Source organism: Acanthochromis polyacanthus, chromosome 5 (assembly GCF_021347895.1).
Source record: "Acanthochromis polyacanthus isolate Apoly-LR-REF ecotype Palm Island chromosome 5, KAUST_Apoly_ChrSc, whole genome shotgun sequence".
Taxonomy (NCBI): domain Eukaryota; kingdom Metazoa; phylum Chordata; class Actinopteri; family Pomacentridae; genus Acanthochromis; species Acanthochromis polyacanthus.
Genome location: NC_067117.1, coordinates 12238264 through 12253895, shown reverse-complemented (window position 1 = coordinate 12253895; position 15632 = coordinate 12238264). Strand labels below are relative to the sequence as shown.

The following is a 15632-nucleotide window of genomic DNA, read 5'->3' as shown; positions in this document are numbered from 1 at the left end:
CCTACCTATGCAGGTACCGAGTACTTACACTCTAAGTACCCATGACCTGTCTGTAAGTACAAAGGGTTCTGTAACATTGTTTCCATTATTAAATACATTTATTTTGAAAATAACCAATTCACAAACCAGAGCAAAATAATAAAAACATTATGCATTATTGATAACTCTTACTTATAACAAAAAATATTCTATTTATTTAAACTAACTATAGGAAAGTACTACATAAGCTAAACCACTATATAAATAAGATTCAACTACGATATACAAAAGTACTGCTAAATTTCACAAAAACGTAATTGTGCCCAATTCCCCAAAACAAAAATGCCACACAAACTCCACTAAAAATTAGAACTATAAACAATACTTGCTCATTCACATAGATAATCTACTTTTTAGACCTTTTCTTTTTTGCTTTCTGCTTCTTCTTCTTCTTCTTCTTGGGCTTCTTCTTCTTCTTCCTTTCGTCCTCTGATGAGGAACTTATTGCCGACGATCTAGTTGAGACGTCTTTCGGTTTTGCTGTTGTCCGTAGAAAAAACAATACATTTTAATTAATGTCATTAATGTATTACAGCTTGATCAATGACCACATCACATGTTTAAGGCTTACAAGTATGTGTAAGGCTGTCGGAGCTTTGTCCATTACTGTATTTTCAGTGGTCTGGATGCTGGTTCCAGCTGGGAAAAAGAAAGAAAATGACAACAAATGTGACTGAATGACTTTCGCGGACTTTCACGTACACACCGGAACAAAACAGCCAATTCCTGGATCTTGAGCATGAATGTGACACAAGGGTAAGTGGAAATCATTCTGACTATCCCACAAGTTTACTCTGTTTACGGAATCTCTCTTAAACCTAGCAACAGTACTTTTAAAGGTGTTTACAGATTAACCGAGAGACATTGTCCTACTTCCCGTTCCAAAGTGGACAAAGGATACAGTTTATTTTTTGAGAAGTTCATCTACAGCTATGAAGGTTATTAGCTAACTAGCTTGAGATCTTCTACGATGTAAATGTGGCGCTCATAAAATAGTGTGACCACAGTTATGTGATAAAAATTTAGGATAATTACTAAGTTCATTATTTTGTTTAGTATGTACATGTATGTTGATAATGGTTGGGTCTAAATTAATTGCCGTTGTACTACTAAAGCTGAAAGAATGGCACTTCTGTGTAGGCAGCAGTGAGGCGGAACCTTTGTTTGTTCTGGTTGCACCTGGGACCGGTGTGAGGAGACACATCCCGTGCTCTCTTCAGAAGCAATGTGGAGAGAAACGCGGTGCAGTGAGACTTCATTGTTCCTGCTTTATTCACCTGATACAGGTTGGTAACTGTGAAAAATCTGTAACTGTCAACCTCATAAGGCCACACTTTATGAGGATGATTGTTTGTAAAGCGTTCAGTGGTGAAATGTCGTGGAAACAGTTACATATAAAGACAAAGAAAGTTAGTTGGTCTCGGCGGAGTTTTCTCCTACTGATGTCATTGCGAGGGCCGCGAAAGTGGTCTGATATGTAGAAAAACAGTAGTAAAGTGTTCTGAAAGCTCCCGTACACTATGAATGTTTAGTATTTACATTGTTAATGAGATTACCATGATTTAAATGTATTTTGTACAACTTATTTAATGCTGTTTATAGTGAGCACTGATTGTTCATGATGTGAAAAGGGTTGTTCTGTTAAAACATTTTGTGAAATATGTTAACATAAGCATTTTCAAGTAAATACATTTCAGTAGCCTGTAATTATTACAGAGTAGAGTGTCTAGCTTCTCAAATTTGAAGTGACAGTATGTACTTATTTGAATGATGCTGAAAATAAGCAACATTATACTTTATACTGTAAAAATTAATGCACTTCAATGACTACAAGTGTTTACTGGACGAAGAAAGGTCACTGAGAAAGTGTTTGTGTCAGAATTGGTAACATGTTAGAGTGAAATTGCACTTTATGGAAAGTGTGAGAAAATGGAATGTAGTGATGGACTTTAGTGAACTGAGAACTCAGACAAATATAAAGAACTGAAATGTGTTTATGAGCTTTGTTGATGATTTTGAGGTGTTAATAAAACACAGAAGCAATCTGGGGAGAAACGCGGTGCAGTGAGACTTAATTGTTCCTGCTTTATTCACCTGATGCAGGTTGCACACATATTTGTTGCTGTGGACTCACGCCTGAGACCCGTAACATAAACAATGCTAACGTTATGGTTATAACGTGTGAAGTTTAGCGTAACGTTTAGCCTACTAAACGTTACCCTAGATTGCACAGTTTATCCACCTTCTTTCAGTAAGGATGAGTATTTTAATGTATGTTGTATTCTGTAATAAACAACGTTAGCCAATGTTAGCGACAGTTAACACTATACAGGCAGTAGCTAGCCAAGACTGTCCCTTTTTGCCTGAATGAACAACCCATAGCACAAGTGTAGCTATAATACATGCACATCTCTGGTTGTGTTTGATGCATTAATTATTGTTTTGTCTCTCAGTATCCAACATCATTGACAGTGAGCAGTTTCCCAGAATGACTCTTAACATCGGAATTGAAAACAAAAACAAGCTGCCAGAGATGTGTGGAAGGACAGTAAATTTAACACATATACTTCTTTTTTTTCTCAATCTGTTTCAGGGCCCCTCCCTGAACCACCATTATTGTCTCTTGGTAAAGGACTGAAAAGGCTCAGACTGCAACCACTGATATCCTCAATGCTGCATGGCTTGTCTGCGCTCTCTATGGTTGACTTCAGGTTCAGACCTGTGCCAAGAGGTTCACCCCTCTCATACCAGTGTCCTCCAGTTGTAGCCGTACCCACAAGTCATGTATAACACCCAGATGCACCCGTATTCTCTGAACTGCCATAGAAGGCTCAACATTCCCTACTGTTTTTCCAAACTTTGAGCCAAATATGCAACATGTCCTCCATCTAATCAAGGATATAAGGTAGTCTAAACACTGTGAGAACCGCTGCAAAATCTCACATTGATAAAGGTTAACTAACAGAGAGTCATAACAATAGAGTACAATATGCATTTTCATAAATCAACCACTACACGTTCTACAGCATGTTGATAACTCATTGTCTTCATGAATGCATTTTCTGCATAGATGGAATTGTCCGGATCACTGAAAACCTACACTGGTGTATCTATGCCCTCTCTAAAATGAACCTCGGTGCCTTACTAAAATGAACAGGTCTACGTAGCAAAACGAACAGGGAATTTACAACAACATGTTTTAGACTTGTAACAATCTCTCAATCCTGTGTTTTCTGTGTTTTTGGAGTTGCAATAGCCTGACCTAAAAAGGAAAAACAACAAACAAAAGAGGTTATTGTGTAGGCAACAGCTTTTTTTTACTTGTTAAGTTATGACTGAGCAAACTGAAAGTTCAGTATGCCAACTCTCCATTAGGAAGCACACATACTGGTAAGCCTTAAACATGTGATGTGGTCATTGATCAAGCTGTAATACATTAATGACATTAATTAAAATGTATTGTTTTTTCTACCGACAACAGCAAAACCGAAAGACGTCTCAACTAGATCGTCGGCAATAAGTTCCTCATCAGAGGATGAAAGGAAGAAGAAGAAGAAGCCCAAGAAGAAGAAGAAGAAGAAGCAGAAAGCAAAAAAGAAAAGGTCTAAAAAGTAGATTATCTATGTGAATGAACAAATATTGTTTATAGTTCTAATTTTTAGTGGAGTTTGTGTGGCATTTTTGTTTTGGGGAATTGGGCACAATTACGTTTTTGTGAAATTTAGCAGTACTTTTGTATATCGTAGTTGAATCTTATTTATATAGTGGTTTAGCTTATGTAGTACTTTCCTATAGTTAGTTTAAATAAATAGAATATTTTTTGTTATAAGTAAGTTATCAATAATGCATAATGTTTTTATTATTTTGCTCTAGTTTGTGAATTGGTTATTTTCAAAATAAATGTATTTAATAATGGAAACAATGTTACAGAACCCTTTGTACTTACAGACAGGTCATGGGTACTTAGAGTGTAAGTACTCGGTACCTGCATAGGTAGGGAAGGTAGTTACAGGCAAAGTACTCAATAGTTGCACAGTAAGTGAAGCCAACAAGTGTTCACTTTATAATACGGCCCGGTTCCCAGTTGTTGACCAGTAGTTGCAGGTAAAGTGCTGGGTTGTTGCAGTGGAAGTACTGGATAGTTAGACAGTAAGGAAAGACAAGGGTGATCTTAAGGGCTGGGTAACTTTAAAAGGTGAATTGTTGTCTCTGAAAAATAAAGATATTAAATAAATAAAGATGATTTGTACGTCTGCATGTCTTGTCATTATTATGTGAAACTCATTCTCATCAATACCTTTCAGTTTATCATTGGTCTACACATTCTGTAGGGGTCCATGATGATTCTTAAGAGGAAGTGGCATGTCAGGGTTTGTACAGTAAAGGCATATGTTCAGGAAAATGACACTGTTTTGATAAGTACATGGTAAAACACGGGAAACTACAGTGTAAGACTCCAGGACTTACACTGTCAGACACCAGCGTTAGTACCCCATAAGAGTCCGCACAATGTCATGCTACATTTATGAGAGTTACCCCCACAGTTGAAGAAACTACACATTAAAACACGTCAAACTAACATGTAAGACACGAACATAACTGCCCCTTAAGAGTCCGTAAAATGTCATGCTACATTTATGAGAGTTACCTCCACAGTTGAGGAAACTACACATTAAGACATGTCAAACTACAGTGTAAGACAACAGCACTTACACTGTCAGACACAAGTGTAAGTACTCCTCAGGTTGTGCGAAATGACATGTACATGTCCTACAGTTACCTTCAAAGTTGAGGAAACTACACTGTAAGAGACGGGAAACTACTCTGTAAAACACGGGCCGTGTTATAAAGTGCTTATAAAGTGCTACCAAAAACAGATGTTATTGACTCAAGTTTACATTTTTTAGTTCATTTGGCAGTTGAATGACTGAATTTTCAAAGGCGGTTTTAGATGTATTTCACAAAACTAGAGGTAGACAAATAGTCTGCATGTGAGCCTGTAGCCCTGAGATAAAGAAGAGCCCCTCAAATGGCTATCTCTTTTATCATGACCGACAAAACAGAAGCTTAAATTGTGTGTGGTCGGGCATTTTTCATGCTGCTGGGACCTCTGTCAGAAGTAGGAAGTGTGGGCTTCTGTGTTTGTTCCACTGGATTCTATTGGTTCTAAAGAGAAGACTGGCTGTGCTCGTCTCACTGGCCACTCCTCACAGAAACCCACTTCACTGAACTTATTCTTTGAGAGAAGCTGGCAGTTTTATTTCAGAGGAGAAAACGCCTGCACTGCTCAAGGTAAGGTGTGAATACGGTGTTAATGAACTGGTTATTAATGCAGTTGAATCTAGAGTCATACGATTATTTTACGAAAAATCTTAGCTTTAAGGCAAATGTTATGCAAGTACTTCCCCTTGTATGTTGTGTTTTTATTTATTGTTTAGTGTTTGGTAGGAAATGTATTTGACCCCAACCATCTGGTATAGGTTTTTCTATTCACACTATTGGTTTTGCCTCAAGTAGATGATTATAATTTGGAGATAAAATACTTTAAAATACTTGTCATGAAAAATATATTTCTCATATTGTATGTTGATTGTATCTTGGTATAAACATTAGTGTGTTTAAATACCAACAGGTAGTAGATGTAAATTGGTTTCAACATTGGACAAAATATAATAAAATTACACCCAGCAGGCATAAATTGCAACATGTGGCCAGCCCTGAGTTGTACTTTGTCAGTTTTATGTGGGTGCTGTTTTAGTAGCTCATGTGTTGGAAAGTTTTGTGACTTTTACTCGACATTATTCTGCCAGAAATGTTACTTGTTAGTTTTAACTAGGCCTACTTGTATCTAGTTCAGAGTGTGGAGTGTATTGTATTGAACTTGAGCTTCAAAGTTTCATTTATTAAGAAAAGAGAAAATAATTGTAAAATTAAAATACATCTGTGAATGCATTGCAAGACACCTTTAAGGTAAAAAATAAAGAATTTCTTAAAAAATATTCAAAGCAATTTTATATTTTGCATGTCAATTCATTGCCCACATTTTTGCTTGTATTTATATTTTTGTGAATTTCATAAGTAATCTGTAAGATAAGAAGGAGAAATTACAGATTTTCCCATCAGTCTATTTGCATGCTAGCATGCATAGCTGTGGTAAACACTTCTTTAACACTGGTACGTCATTCTGGTGTGTTAGCATGGCAAAGTTAGTACTTAGCTTAAAACACTGCTGTGCTAAAGCTTTTAGGTTGGAAGTAGGGTTTAACTTTGAAACTCTACAGGTTCAATGTCTAACATGTCAGGCAATAATCCCTCTTGGTGAAACCCAGTGTATATTTTAGAAGAAAGTAGTGAACATGTATCCCATATATGTTTATGTCCTGCATTTAACATAACTCAGCAACATGTTTTCTACCACATTATTCGCTGACATACACTGAATTAATGCCCAGTTTTTATAGGTGTTGAAATGGACCCACAACCGAACTCCCAGCTGAAAGTAACTCTGATAAACTCTGGGAACAAACTGGGACTCGTTCAGGCCAAACCTCAGGAGAGGGAGCAGTGGTCCAACAAGCTGGAGTTCATCCTGGCAGTGGCTGGACACATCATCGGCCTGGGAAATATCTGGAGGTTTCCGTACCTTTGCTACAAAAATGGAGGAGGTAATTTTTTGTTGTTACTGCCTAAAAGACTGGGTTTGGCCTTCTTGCCAGAGATAAAGGTTGCACTCACTTACTCGTTGGCTTGTCAGGCCACATTTTTCGAATGCACATTTATGGAAAGACCCAGCCATTCATCCTTTGTTATAATGGGAACAGCAAAAAATTAACAATGATCTGTTGACATGAGCACAAGCTGTGTGCACATATTTCTAAAATTTTTTTTTTTTTTTTGTAGGAGTTTTCTTGATTCCTTATGTCTTGTTTTTGTTCACCTGTGGGATCCCGCTCTTCTTCTTGGAGACATCTTTGGGCCAGTTCACCAGTCAGGGTGGAATAACATGTTGGAGAAAAATTTGCCCCCTTTTTGAAGGTAGGTTTTTAGCTTGGACTTTCAGCTATATATATTATATATTATCTTTATTTCATGTTTGTAAGACATATAATACTGTTAGTACTTAGGCAGTGCGCTTGACAAATAGTTCCCAAACTAGAGGTCAACCCTCTCAAATTTGTCTTAATTTTTAAACTTTTCTCTAAGCTTATTATAAACATTAGAGACTTTCATCTATTTGGATCTCAATCATTCATTTAAATGAAATCACTGTAGTAGTTTAGATGAAAAAAATGCACTTTTTCTCTTCTGTGGGATGTCACAAATGAGTGTTTCAACCTTTACCAGGGTACTGTATTTATACGTTTATATGTTTTAAGCTGCTATACTGAAACAGCAGCTAATAACTTAAAGTAAGTGCAATATACCTCTTTGAATGTGATGGAGTAGAAATAGAAAGTGTCATAAAATGCTTTTAACTGAAGGGTTCAGGTAATTTTGTATCTGATCTTTGAGTTGACTCAGTCTAATTGTGAAGGTCAGTTTTGGTAATTTTCCATTCACTCTGTTCTTGGCCTTATCTCAGTGTCAGATGTCTGAAAGCAAAAGCTGGGTTTTATCATCACAGTTGCAGTGTGACAAAACTATCTCTCTTCAGGCTTAGGTTACGGAAGCCAAGTGGTTGTTTTGTACACTGGGGTGTATTACATCGTCATACTGGCTTGGACATTTCTCTACCTGTTTTCATCCTTCAGGACTGAGCTTCCATGGGCGAGCTGTGACAACAGCTGGAACACAGGTAGCAAGACGTCATTCTCCAGCTGTTACACGCACACCTTTGCACTGAGTATTGATTAGTAATCACTTCCTATTCACAACCCCTCTGATTATTTCATGCTAGATGGCTGTGTTGAACATGATCACAATGAGACGTCCCCTCAGCTCCTATATGGAAATAGCACATCTTCAGTTGTAGAGTTTTGGGAGTAAGTATCATGAATGAAATCATTGTAAGAGGGCTGCTGTTTCTGGTGTATGCGACTCAGTATTTTCTGTTAAAGGAGGAGAATATTAGGCCTGTCTGAAGGAATTGATCAGATTGGCAGTATTCGCTGGGACCTGGCTCTCTGTCTACTTCTTGCCTGGGTATTGTGCTACTTCTGTGTCTGGAATGGAGTCAAGTCCACAGGGAAGGTACAGAACAAATATTAAATTCTAATGTCTGAATTCATGTAAACTCTTCTCTAAATCTATGAAGCATTCAATAATTTAAAAAAAAATGCCACGAATATTGGTTGTACATTAGGTGGTGTACTTCACGGCCACGTTTCCGTACGTGATGCTGGTGGTGCTGCTTGTTCGTGGTATAACATTACCGGGGGCCCAAGAAGGGATCGTGTTCTACCTCTACCCAGACTCGTCTCGCCTCACCGATCCCGAGGTACTGCTATTATATATTCAGCCGGTGCTGCAATTTATGTACTGCCGTTTTGTTTTGTAGTATGTACTTGGAGGATATTGTTGGAAGCCACTAATTTGACCTGATTTGGTGTGTTGCAATCAGCCTCGTAAATGTTTAGATGTAAAACTAAGGGATCACCATTTTACAGTTGTTGGCTTGGTATGTGGCTGTACAGGTGAAGTCAGCAATCACATAAGTCAGTGGGCTTTATCCTCTGCAGCATTTGAATATTTTGTAAAAGGGCATTTTGCATTTTGTTTCCATTTATTCGGATATAAATGTAATTTATCTGAGAATTTATTAACCTAAATTGAAAATAAGATGAAATAAACTGAGCATAACCTTATTCGAATCCAACAGGTGTGGATGGACGCTGGCAGCCAGATTTTTTACTCCTATGGAGTTTGCACAGGTGTTCTGACATCACTGGGAAGCTACAACAAGTACAACAACAACTGCTACAGGTTTGCTTTTTTATTTCTTCGCTGACTGTAACTCAGTTGAAATGTGTTAAAACGGCTTACTGTTACACTGTAAAACATGGAGCGTTTAAAACTATTTATCTATTTATTTATATATTTATTTGTTTGTTTTTATTATGCGTTTAAAAATGCTATTTCTTTCTTTTACAATGTTTGCCCAAAAAATTACACAATTTCTAACCAAACTAAAATCAGTATAAATACTATTATGTAACAGAATAATTTTGTATATTATGGGCATAAAACATTCTCAGTATTTTTTTAAACTGTTATTTTATAAAATTTTCTCTGTTTTGTTAAATTTCAGATAATATCAAGTAAAATCACAAAAAAGTATTAATTTACACTTTGACTGGCAAACTATCAAATAGCTGTGTTTTTAAAAAATAAATAATTCCTTTTTTTTTTTTACAATCAGACAAATTACAGTTTTACTATTTTTTAAATAATTAAAAATATAACAAATTTTCCAGGTATGTGATGTTATTTTCAGCATTTTTGCAGTTAGAATGTTACACTATATAACAGTTTTGAATTTTTTAAATTTATGTCACGCTTGCTGCAAAATTTGAACCATTTGTTTACTGTAGTCACTGTATTTTTTTCTAATGTTTGAATGTTTCACCTACAGAGACTGTGTCTACCTGTGCCTGTTAAACAGTCTAACCAGCTTCGTAGCTGGCTTTGCCATCTTCTCAGTACTGGGTTTCATGGCAAAGGAGCAAGGTGTGGATATATCGATGGTGGCTGAATCAGGTATAGAAGGCTGAAGATGCGTACTCAACAGAAAATCAGAACAATACCGTTATGAGTTGCCTAATAACGCGACTGTTTTTCTGATGTAACTTTGCAGGCCCAGGGTTGGCATTCATTGCTTATCCTCGTGCTGTGGCGTTGATGCCGCTTCCTCAGCTCTGGGCGATTTTCTTCTTTGTTATGATCATCTTCTTGGGGTTGGATAGTGAGGTAGGACCGTGCATCAAGTCTAATTGTAATGTAATACTAAATTCTGACACCACACCAACACAATTAATCTGTAATAATACAAAACTAATCTCTCTCATCACCACAGTTTGTATATCAGGAGGCGCTGGTCACAACCATCTCCGACATGTATCCTTCCTTCTTCCAAAACAGCTGTCGTCGTAAACTCCTCCTTCTTGCCATTAATGTTGCAAGTTTCCTTGTTGGCCTTTTCATGGTGACAGAAGTAAGTGGTCTGAGATATCGATGTGCATAATTAATTAATTCTATATTTATAGGATAAACAAAGTTTAATTTTTTCTTTAACTGAAGAAACAGCATTAAACACTATGTTCATAAGAATACCGCATCTCTCTAAAACATAGTACCTCCATCAGTTTTTCTGCTCCTGTAAATGGACTGTTCTCTCAGAATAACACAGTGGAAAACCCAGTGTGTTGATGGTACAATGTGTGGTTGAATTTCAGTGATGAATCCTGTTTCTTCATATGTGCAGGGAGGCCTATACATTTTCCAATTGTTTGACTACTATGCCTGCAGTGGAATGACTCTTCTACTGTTTGCTGTCCTCCAGTCTTTCTGCATTGGATGGGTTTACGGTCAGGTTCAGTTTTAACTTGGTAAAATCTTCTAGGACTACTGTTGGATGTATTTTAGAAACTGGTGTTTAATAGCCAAGCACATCTTAAACCAGCAGTTTCACACCTGTTTGCAGGACATTTGCCTTTTTTTTGGTAAAAATTATTGACATAGAAAAGGAAAACATTACTAGTGTGGTTTAAATATCTGTACACCTGTGCATACATATCTGTGATGATTATAGTAAGTTATATTTTAAGGAATTCAAAGTTGTAACATAGTTTGAAAAACAAATCTTAATTTAAAGTGCTAACTGAGATGCCAAAACGTACATATAGGCCAAATATGGCAACAACAACAAAAAAATAAAAATCTGAAAATTCTGCATAGGGTTATTCAAAAAGAATGAACTGATTTCATTATACAATATTTCAATCAGGAACAGGGAAAAGAAAACTCCAGCCAAGTCACAAGTATTCTGCTCACCCTCAAGTTTTATTTCCTGTCTTACGAGTGTTCAGTGTGGCCACCACCTGCAGCACAGACAACATCAGTGCGATAAGAGAATTCCTCCCAGACTCATATCAGCGTATCATGATCCGCTGAATTGATCGCTGTTGTTATTTGATGTCATTCAATGACCTTAAGCAACAAATAAAACTTGATTGTGAGTAGAGTACTTGTGACTTGGCTGGAGTCTTCTATTGCTGTTCCTTATTAAAATAGAGCATAATGAAATTGATTCATTCTTCGTGAATAACCCTGTATAATACCTGTATATATTGTGTATTAACCCTAACCCTCCACAGGTGCAGATCGTCAGTATGATAATATCAAGGACATGATTGGATATCGACCGTGGCCTTTCATGAAATATTGTTGGCAGTACTTCACGCCAGCTATCTGCACTGTAAGTACACATGCCTGCTGTTTAACTTTGTTCTTGCGATCCAGCTAACAGCGAGTGTGTCTGACAGCTGTCAGAGTCTTCTGCTCTGAAATTATCTCCATGTCTCAACCAGATGGACACCAGCTCCATTGATTGCCTGCTAGAAGTCAAGGCTGTTAAATCTTCGTGAAATTAAATATTTATCAATCCATGTATTTTTCTAGCTCCTCACTGGTGTCTTTCTCCTGAAAAAATACTTGATTAAATAATGATTTAAAGAACTGAGAAGTGTTTTCTTTTGGCAGAGAAATTACTTTTAGACAAGCTAAGGCCGAGGTTAGCAGCTATATTCAAACATTCCATAAAAAAGAGCCAGTAGTATAACTTGAGTAGATTTTCAGATTTACTTTTTTATTTTTCATTTCAGTCACAGATGGGTAAAATATGAATATATATGACACAGTTATTCAGTTTGATCGAGTTAGAACTGACTAATGTGAAGCAGGGAAAAGTTGCACATGGACATTAGATATCACAGTTTCAGTATGCAAGAAAGAGGAGAATTTGTCTTTTTACAGATCTAAATCAGTGTGGTATGAGGCTATGAATATTATGTATAACACTGGAGACTCACTTTCTGTTTTGTTCTTTTAAGCTAGATAAAATTGTTAACTGTAAATTTGACTTACTGTGTGTATAATACAAATCTGGTAATTTAGAGTTCAAGTCTTTTCCTCTGTTCTCGCTGCTTGTACATTTTCAGTGCACATTTCTCTTCTCCTTGGTCAAATACACCCCGCTGAAATTCAACAACACCTATGAATACCCCTGGTGGGGCTATGCACTTGGAGGATTCTTCACTCTTTCGTCAACCCTCCTGGTTCCTCTGTGGATGTTATATGCTGTGTGCATAACTCCAGGAACACTAAAACAGGTACAATCACATGCTTTTACTGGAACAAACCAAAGTAGGTCAACGCGTTTAGATAGTTACACAATAAAAACTACACATGTAAAAGTTACTAGCAATACGTGCACTTTGAGGAACAAAGTGTTCTAATGTGGGATGAGTCAAGGCCACTATTTCTGTGGTTTCAGTAGCTGTGTAAACTAATGTAGGTGATAGAAGAAACACTAAATTTCAAGTTGACGATGACAAAAGAACCAGTTTGATCTGGATGCTTTGTAAAGTCAGTACTGACAATGATTGCTGCTTTGTTCTTTTTGACTGGTGTCTAAAGGTTCAAGCTGATAGTTTTGATCGATAGTTAAAGCTTCAAATTTGTACCTTCTCTTTATTCATGGCAAAAAGAACAAAAGTCTGGCAGTGTACCTGTTGTTAATGATATTTAGCTGTAAATGTTGAGCTCATTAGTCACTACTCTTTATTCAGAGAAAGCATAGCTATGGCTCAGCATATTTTGCTAATGTTAATATTAACAAACTGTCTTTCTCTTTCATCACACAGAGACTGAAACTTCTGTGTACCCCATCAATGGACGTTCCAAGAGCCACAAAGAAAGCATCAAACCATGAAGCATTTCAGACGTTCACAGAGCTTCACACTCTGCGCACGACAGAACGTTCCACTGACAAAGATGGCAGAACTCAGACATTATCTGTTATTTAAACAGCAATGAATGAAAGACTTGAAAAGCGAGCAATGCAGATTTTCTACTTGGCAGCCGAGAATATTTCCACTGGGAGTAAGCTTAACATTCCTTCACTAACACTACTAAACTTTGTCAACTCAGCGAGAGAGCATCACTGAGTTCATCCGTTATGTATAAATGCTGTTTTGAGTCAACTTAAGACGTTTTTGCCCTAGACTTATCCTCTAAGGCTACATGCATGGTGTGCTGTCTTCTTAATGGAGAGTCCTGGAGCACTGTGCACCTTGTAAAGAGCTGCAGACACAGCTCAGGTCTGGAAAAAGCCCTCAACTTCAAAAACCTTCTGAAAAGACACTGGAACTGATCATCACTCAACCATAATGCAGAAAAGGGCAGATCTCTGTAGCAAAGAAGTAAATGAAACATTGATTTACCTTAAAGGTTCATTGTTGATGAAATGTGTCATTACTTTGGTCTCACTGCTGTGTAGGCCTGGTTATCTCTGCACTCTTCATTATCTACGTGCCCCGGCTGAGGAGTGTCTACTGACTTCATGAGAAAACTTTGAACTGCAATACTGACTCTTCATGTCTCTGCTTTATCACCCTTGATCATATTTTAATAAAATACGAATCTTGTTGCACATTTCATTGCTTTGTTATGGTTCATCCAGATTTGCACAACAGTTGACATGAAAAATGAGAGTTTGAATTTATTTATTGTACATTACATTTGTACAGGTGTTTTTTTGTTTTGTTTTGTTTTTTTTGGCTGCTACACCTTTCATTGTGCTTGAGATGTTGAGGAACAAAGGACAGGTTTTGGTATCACTTTGTTTTCTGGCACTTGACGAATCTATACATATTTATGTTTACACAGCACTGACATGACGGGTTTATGAAGTAGGTTACGAGCAACAAAGAATATGGAGGTGTTTTGCAACAATTTAGGTGTAATTTAGCAGGTTTCACAAGTCAATAAGACCAGGCCTGTACACCTTCAGTCACTGAAACTGGCCCAGCAGGCTGTAATTCAACACATTGCATGTTCACAGCTTTTATTACAGAGTAATTGCAGAGTAAAATGAAGCTTCAGTGCTCAGCCGTGTTACACTTTAAGTACAGGTTATTTAGGCTGCTTTAAAAAGTGTAGTATGATCCCTGTTGTAAGTACAAGCTATTAACAATAAAACAAGCTCGAATTTTGTAGTTCATAGTTTCATATTAAGTATATTTTAAACACTACTTTTGACAGTTTTTTGCTTTAGGATCACTGGGTGTTCATTTTGTACTTTCTTCAACCAGGCCAAGGCTGTCTGGTAACAGCACACTCAGAAGTAAACACAAACTGTAATCATTTCAGTACCAGTAGCATTAAATGGCAGCTCATTTCTGGCAGGACTGGTATTGTTCAAAGATGATTTCCTGACACGGCTGGCCTCAAATTGTCTGCACTTTCTTCTACCATCATAGACAAAGACCATAAAGCACCATATTTGATGTTACATATCGTCAAAATAACTTACAAAAAAACCTTTGGAGACAGTAGTAGTTGGACTTGCTGATGAGTTAAATCCTCATGTTACACATTCATGGGGCTCCACATTATACAGTTGAAACCATAAACATTTGTAAAAGTGTTGATCAGGCTCTGCTCTGGGCAAGACATCAACGGCAGGCTGGCACCTTGCATGGCAGCTCTGCAACAGTAAGGTACAAATGTTAAGTTTTTCTGAAAACTTAGCATTAAAAAAAGCAAAGTTTTTAATACAAGGTAGTTTACATCAGCATAGAAAAAACTGTGCCCAAAATGAAGAGAGTTTGTGTGAATAATACAAGAAAAATATACTGTGCAACAGTGGGATGCACAGATAGACACCAGGTGGTGCTAGAAGCTCAGTGAAGCTGACCCCCCCCCCCCCCCCCCCCACATAAAAAATCCAAGCAAACAGGCTGAGTGGTTCGTGCTTCGTTTGTGCTGATTTGTGCCGTTAAAATTGTTGTTTGTGCTGCTGTAGTTTTTGCGACATTGAAGATTATTTTTTAGGTCATTCAGAGGTCATCATCCCCCAGCTTGCTCCAAAATGAACCAGACTGGTCTACTTTTTTAGTGCTTCGTTTGTGCTGATTTGTGCTGTTCAGATTTTAGTTTGTGCTGCTCTAGTTTTCCTGCTTCATCCTCCTCAGGAACAACACTGACCTGCAGAAACATCTCTCTGCTGCTTCTCTGCTCTTCTTCATCATCACCCTCCAACTTCTCATCATCCTCCCTCTGAGTGTCTGAGCATTCTGGGTAATCTGGACTTGGAACCTTCTGCATCTTCTTCAGCTCCTTCTTCACAAAAGTCACCATGTTGTCCTCCAGTAGCTGGAACAGAGAAATGTGTCAATGAGTCCATCAGAGTGAAATCATGGAGCCAAACAACAGATCAGCTTCCACCCCAGCTGACTGTTGCACCTGTGTGTGAATGCTTAGTCCTCTTCTTTCTTTGAGGTTTCAGCTTCCTCCATTTTGATTTGACAGAATTAGAGCTAAAATACTGCAGGAACTGATGAAAATTAGAGCTAAAATAGTGCAGTAAATGATGA

General features: G+C 37.4%; 1 protein-coding gene across 1 annotated transcript; it reads left to right on the top strand.

Moving 5' to 3' along the window:
- On the top strand, nucleotides 1-13694 carry LOC110947920 (sodium- and chloride-dependent GABA transporter 2-like). Its single transcript, XM_051948429.1, has 16 exons — nucleotides 1-795; nucleotides 1180-1325; nucleotides 2633-6704; nucleotides 6940-7074; nucleotides 7694-7834; nucleotides 7937-8021; nucleotides 8097-8229; nucleotides 8342-8476; nucleotides 8858-8961; nucleotides 9611-9735; nucleotides 9833-9945; nucleotides 10052-10189; nucleotides 10460-10562; nucleotides 11352-11452; nucleotides 12195-12365; nucleotides 12900-13694. The coding sequence occupies exons 3-16, from the start codon at nucleotides 6509-6511 to the stop codon at nucleotides 13059-13061; spliced, it is 1842 nt and encodes a 613-aa protein (XP_051804389.1). The 5' UTR covers nucleotides 1-795; nucleotides 1180-1325; nucleotides 2633-6508; the 3' UTR covers nucleotides 13062-13694.
- Nucleotides 13695-15632: the final 1938 nt, after the last annotated feature.